Here is a 6,806-nt window from a genome sequence, read left to right on the forward strand (position 1 = left end):
TCATAATAGTACAGTAGGTTACTATAATGCCTCCTGCAAGTAATCCATTAAATCATTGTAGAAATTTAAATTACTTACGGCTTTAAAGATGAGTGAGTGATTAAACTATTTAGATATATAAGATTTTAATTACTTGGAAGATATCCGTTTAAGTTATAATCTTGGTTTACGACAACAAGTGAATTTATTTTACTGATTTTTGTTTTTTTTCTATTTTTCATTAATAAAACTATGAATACAACACAAACACTTGTTTTTGTTTTACCACTATGAGATCCTGTTAATTAGAAAATTAAATGGCACTGCTTTCACTTCTTTCACAAGGACTGTCAATAAACTAAATAAAATTAACAGGTTACAGTTGAGCACTCATCTATCTAGAATATGAGCAGACTACGTGATACATTTAGTTATAAAAAAATATAATTAATCCTCAAAGAAATGCATCGCCGTGTAATTTTATCAAGTTTCTTTCGACCCTTGATTTTAAATCTAATATTTTGAGGTCTTCTGAACTTCCTCTAGTATTGGTAGTATGTGAAGATGATGCTTTGCGTTGCTGCTCTTTTATTTCATTGAATATTGCTGTAAATGCAGCGATGCGGTGATTTTCAGGCAAGCGCTCTAATTCATATAATATGATTCTAGCCATATCTTCATTCCGAGGATCCGAAATTTTACGATTGGGATAGTAATTGATATATGGTAAGTCACGAGTCGAATACGAAAGCTTATTTTCGGATCCTTTCTCAAACAGTGTTATATCGGCTTCTCGCGTTTGAGTGCTGTTATCCACTGAAACAAAAACATTTTTTTTCATCCATGGCTAACACATATATTTATGTATATACTTTCACTGTTACTGTGAAGATATGTTCATATATGCGTTTAGGTTAAAGAGTTTAAAGTACGTGCGTGCGTTTTACTAATGGATGATGGAGACCCAAAAACCCTCTCCATAATAAATTTCATGAAAACCGTAGGAACCGTTTCCAAAACACCGTTAACAAACAACCGTACCGCCTAATTTATACTATCGATAATATCGATAGTATCGATAGTATTGCAGAATTTCGATATTTTCGATAGGACTATTCGCGCTATCGACTATTTTCCAAGGTCAACTATCGATAGCGAAACTATCGCTATTGCAACAACACTAGTCACCGTAGAAGGAATATCGTCAGGTTTTAGTGGGTATGCCAAAACTATTAAGCCGGTACGCCTAGCCGGCAGGAGAGCTCGACAGACCCCCGCTTTCCAGCTTGGAGCGGGACATGCAGTAATGCATTTTCCTGACGCCAAAAAAATGATATTCACTATAAATAGTGAAGTCATAATCTTTTAGAAACAATGTCCACGCAAAGAAAATAAACTTTCGTAAGGGAAGATAGAATTTCCGAGTACATAGGGAAAGACAATTAAGTACAAATTTTATTATTTATTGTACGGTGCACATATAGATTTAAGATCTAACATTAAGTAATTGTCTTTTAAATGTTGAATAAAAATGTGGTTAAGAAAAACTTAGTTTTTTGTGTTTCTTATACATAACAAAATTACGTTGTTTAGAGCATACTGTACATCTTTTTATACATGCAGCCTGTGGGCTACTTACACTCGAAAAGCCTACAACACCCTCCGTATCCAATATAACAATGCGTTTAGAGTGCTGTTGGGGCTACCCCGCTTCTGTAGCGCATCAGGGATGTTCGCAGAAGCTAGTGTGGACTGTTTCCACACCATTATGCGGAAGCGGTGTGCATCCTTGGTGCGCAGGGTGCGGGCTAGCTCTAACGGCATTCTAGCCATGATTAGTGAGAGGCTAGATTGCAGGTACATGGGTCACTGCTGTGCCATCTCCCATGGCATGGCGAGGCGGTGATTATTGTACCTTATTATCTAAGTATTTTAAATGTAAAATTTGTATTTACTAACATAGGATAAGTTATATGTATTACTAACAACTGTGAGTCTAAAGGTTACTCGAATAAATGAATATTATTATTATTATTATTATAACACATTTATTTCAGGCACTTTCAATGGACCAGTAGGCAAATATTGTCAAGTCCAATGATAGCAGCCTGTGTATAATTTATTTATTTATTGCCTTTTGACACTAAACGCTGGATTTTAAAATTAAAAAAAGAATACTTACAGCAGATATTTCAATAAAACTACATCCATTTTTAACAACCTACTGCTATCTTTTAGATTTTATGTCCGTCATAAAAGTTACTAAGTGGTCCAATAGTAGCAACCTTACCCTATCTCACAGCCTACAACTCAGGGCATTTGGTATTGGATTTTCTTAGCATCAGGTCAAATCGGCTAATGCTCGCATGCTTATTTCGAGAATCGACATTTCTAGAATAAAATCGACTTGACGGACCTACACCGTTTAGTTAAAAATCAGATTTATTTGTTATATTATCGAAATATGCTGATGCTGACGACGCGGCGTAAGTTATAAAGTAGGTAATTTATTCCGCGACATTGAATTTATTGCTTAAATAAAACTATGTCGAAGCCGCGTTGTGTCCGTGCTTCCGTCCGATATTTTTAATTACCTAACTGTTTCACAGACATAATCCAATTTCTTTAATCATTGCAGAGGTGTGGCGAAGGCAGACGACATCAAATATATGAAACAATTAAAATTTATATCAAACTTAATTGATGGATGGCCAAAAAGTCGTAATGAATCTAGAAAGTACAGATTTCTTATAGTCTCTGTACTAGTGGTAAGCTTTATTGGTGGACTAATTTATTTGAGAAATAAAATTGGCGTAGCTTCGACATTCGACTTGGGACATCAGTACATATCCGTGTTTATGATTGCTGTTGCTATTGTAAGTACCTATTAAATTTTTGATACCTACAGCTTACATGAGCTCCTCGCGAAGTTGCCCGAGTGTGTAGGCACATACTTCGAACTTCGATCAACTTCGAATAGTACTTCGTCGAGGTAACTTCGCGAGTAGTGTAGTGCAGGCTTTACATTTTTTCTCAAATAACATTGCTAGCTGTATTAAATTATGCAAAAAGTGTGGTCCTTTCTTAATCAGACCCTCGGCGTCATAAAAATAGCAATGGCTCAACCAAATTATACGTTCCATAGATCCAATCAATTTAGTATACTTATTAAAAACAACAATATTGGTAAACCTACGTGACACGACATGTCTGAGAAAACTATTGCGCTATGTAATTTGTTGTTGAGCTAGAATAGCAGCTTTGGACGGAGTGTACCACAGTTAGCACGTCTACGATTAGAAAAAGGATGCGAAAGAAGAGCTGGTCATATACCAAAAATAATCGCGAACACGCATTTTACCTTACAATGCCTGACGATTCGGCAGCGTTAGCCCGCCACTGTATAAGTATAATATGTATTCTGTAATATATTACCAACTGGACATCTGACCATGGAGGGCGGTACTCTTCTCGTATTCCTGAGTATCAAAGACAGACGAAGAAGATATAGATCCTACCTATAAATGTGAACAATTTGATAACGCAAGAAAGGCAGGATAGAAAAAAAGGAAAACATCAGCTTAAAAGTTACTTACTAAACGAATAATAATTTGCATAAATTTGTTTTGAGCACTTCATTGAAGTAACTGCGTTGGTAGTTTTGTTGGACATCTATTAAATAACTGTGTTATAAAGATGTTCCATACATAAATTAAGATAGAGAGATATAGGTCTTGTATGTTCAGAGGAGGCAATGTCGGTCAAAAGTTCTCGGGCCGCAGACGAAACCATATTATGTGCCATGTAATTAGGCGATAGATTCGCATTAATGCACGACAGTGCTTGTCGACACACAGTAGCAGAAAAAGTGGATTACTCTGCGGAGGTTGGAATTCTATATTTCAATTATGATTTTACTATCACAATACACGAATAATTTATCGGTGTGCTGTGATAGTAAAATAATAGGTATATATGATAAATCTATGTATTCAGCTCACTTCTACTCATTGTTGATTGTAGGCCTCTCCTCAGTGACATAATAATTAAAGGGTAATTATATGTACGGTTTTATTCACTTATAGGCTCTCTGTAACACGATTGCCTAAAATCTGTATTCATAATAGCATTTTAGCGCGATAGGTAGGCGGCACGATAGGTCACTTAAAGATCAAAGTAGGTGTAGAAAAGTATGGGAATTTTATGACGATTTGAGTAAAACAGTTACAAAAAGTAGCGGACAAAAAGACATTCAAGACTTTTAATATTATTGCATTTTCATCATATAAAAAATAATAAGTACTTATTATTATTGTAGCTTTCTGTCCAGGATGTCAGACACCTTTGGAGGAGTACTTTTGGTTCACTACGCCTTTCTTCAAGTTACTGGATGTTTAATGCTATTGATGTGCTCACCGATGGTAAAATATTGACAAAATTTATTTGCATTTCTTATCGATGTTTTATTAAAAATATACTAATTTCAGGACTCAGAATCGTTTGCTAGATATGGTCCACTGACAGTATATTGTTTTCAACAACTCATTCAATCATCAATAATATTCGAGTTACTAGATTCATCAGTAAGTAATTTTTATTATTATTATATTTATCTATAATTTATTCAATAACTACATAATAATATTGATATATATTTGCGACATGTATGACCCTCATACAAACTATCTTCTATTTACTTCGATAACTACAGTGCAGGTGAACCATGTCAGTCGTTTTATACGCAGGTGCGTATACGTAACGTCTGACATGGTGACTTACCCCCGGTTTCTGAGGTACATTTAGCGGTAGTTTATCTATTCAATAGTGTTTCAATTCATATAAATAAACGCTACTGGATAGATAAAGAACCAGAAGCCGAGCACTAGTGGTTCACCGGCTTGTAAGTTTACCAAGTGCATCTGCTAAAACATATCTAGTAGGTATTGTGAGCCACAGCGCCCACAGCCCATCCGTTGCTATTTACACAAAATTTGATGAGAATGTGTCAGGGCTACGTTTCTATTTGAATCGAATTTAAGATTATGTCTAAATTATGTAACTATATGTAGTTAGTTTTACTGACCCAACATTTTTCGTTACATTAACATTTATAGTAAAACGTAAACGGATTAATTTCATCTGTTTATGGTTGTCAACCTTGTAGAAATTGTAGCCTGTAATATACAATTACATTTAACAATTTATGATGTTTATTACACAGGAGCCTACGTGTACAAAGTACTTATGTTTGAAGTGGTCCACTCTAGTTCCCTAAGGCAGACCTTGGGTTCCTTTGACTTGCTGGTCCGCCTTAGGTAGCTACTAGGGTGCACCGACTTCGTATATCAATATTTTTTTCTCACAAAGCATTATTGAACCAGCATCATTGAATTGTAAAACATTGAGCAATATAAACCTATATAATTCTTATTTTAAGAATGATGCGCTTTCTTTGGCTATATATAACGTGCGTTGGGAATGCATGGACACGAAAAATAGGAAAATCCTGTATGTGATGTTGCTGCAATCACAGCGACCGATGAAATTAAAAGCAATGAACATGATTACAGTTGGAGTACAGACAATGATAACGGTAATTTAACAAAATGAATAATGTTTATAAAGCTAATTAATATTTTTAAACGATAAATAGATGCAATAAAAATAATACATCTTATTTTCAGATTTTAAAAACTTCATTCTCATATTTCCTGATGATTAAAACATTTGCAGAAGGATAAATCTCATGTAAATAATAATTTTTCGCACCTTTACTTCTTAGTTCATTTTGTAAACACATTTTATTCAAATAAATGATATGCTAGACTCGTTAGTATATTTTATATAATATCAAGATTACATTTTAGTCCTTAATATTTTTATAAAATTCCAGGGGCAGCGTGATTTAAAAGTCAAACATTTGCCATTATAGTTCTTTTTCAATGATGGTACGTAGACTGGATTTTAGCAGTCAAAATACTAAAATAATACATATTATATTAAACCGCTAACCAGACGGGCGAAGGTTGCTTACGTCGAAGCTAGAAGGTGGTGGAATATTGGACGCCAGCGGCTTCGCTCGCCAATGACTTAGGAAGAATCAAATTTACTTTCAACAACCTATTCCTTGTAGAATGCAGCCACCGTTTGCAAAGTAAGCGCAAAAAAATATATTTCGTAAATATAATTTTTTGCGCTTCCTTTGCAAACGCTGGCTGCACATTAGGAATCTTGAAATTATCAGTTGTTAGCATGTTATATACATTATATACCTACATAAAACCATGGAAACAGTACATAAAAGAAAATTTGGGAAACGATTTGGAATCCTGGAAAGAAGAACCCATTTAAAAGAGAGGAAAACAATTTTAGACAAAAATATTTGGATTTAGGTACATGTTTCTTTTATTATTTTTTACTTTAAGGGAAATTAAGTTTTTTGACAGGGGTTTTTTAAATTTATTATTTCATACTTTTTATAGGTAGGTTAGGTTAAGTTAAGACTCATAACACAGCTAAGATTTGTTTTATTATTCCTAGTAAAATTAAAAATGACTGGATGCGGCAACATTAGATGCCCAAGATGAACGAAAAGTTGCAGAAAAAGTAAGATAGCTAAAGCAGAAGTTTGTTTGATGTAGCTGCATACAGCTACACATAGCTAATATTTACCTTGCTAGGTATACAGAAAATAAACAAATGAAAAAATAAAAAAAAGGAATACTACGAAGTTTTTAGCAGAATGTACGAATAAATAAGAATAAAACCTATTTTATGATTAGGTACTGTCCGATTAGGGTTTAAATATACATTCTTATAAACCAGCT

At 34.1% G+C, this 6,806-nt stretch overlaps 1 protein-coding gene across 1 annotated transcript; it reads left to right on the forward strand.

Annotated features, from left to right (window-relative positions):
* Positions 1 to 4,212: 4,212 nt before the first annotated feature.
* Positions 4,213 to 5,745, forward strand: LOC142986621 (uncharacterized). Its single transcript, XM_076135157.1, has 4 exons — positions 4,213 to 4,400; positions 4,467 to 4,562; positions 5,417 to 5,572; positions 5,664 to 5,745. Exons 1-4 carry the CDS (start codon positions 4,311 to 4,313, stop codon positions 5,718 to 5,720), a joined length of 399 nt encoding a protein of 132 aa, XP_075991272.1. The 5' UTR covers positions 4,213 to 4,310; the 3' UTR covers positions 5,721 to 5,745.
* The last annotated feature ends 1,061 nt before the right edge of the window (positions 5,746 to 6,806 follow it).

The sequence above is a fragment of the Anticarsia gemmatalis genome, chromosome Z, assembly GCF_050436995.1.
Source record: "Anticarsia gemmatalis isolate Benzon Research Colony breed Stoneville strain chromosome Z, ilAntGemm2 primary, whole genome shotgun sequence".
NCBI lineage: Eukaryota > Metazoa > Arthropoda > Insecta > Lepidoptera > Erebidae > Anticarsia > Anticarsia gemmatalis.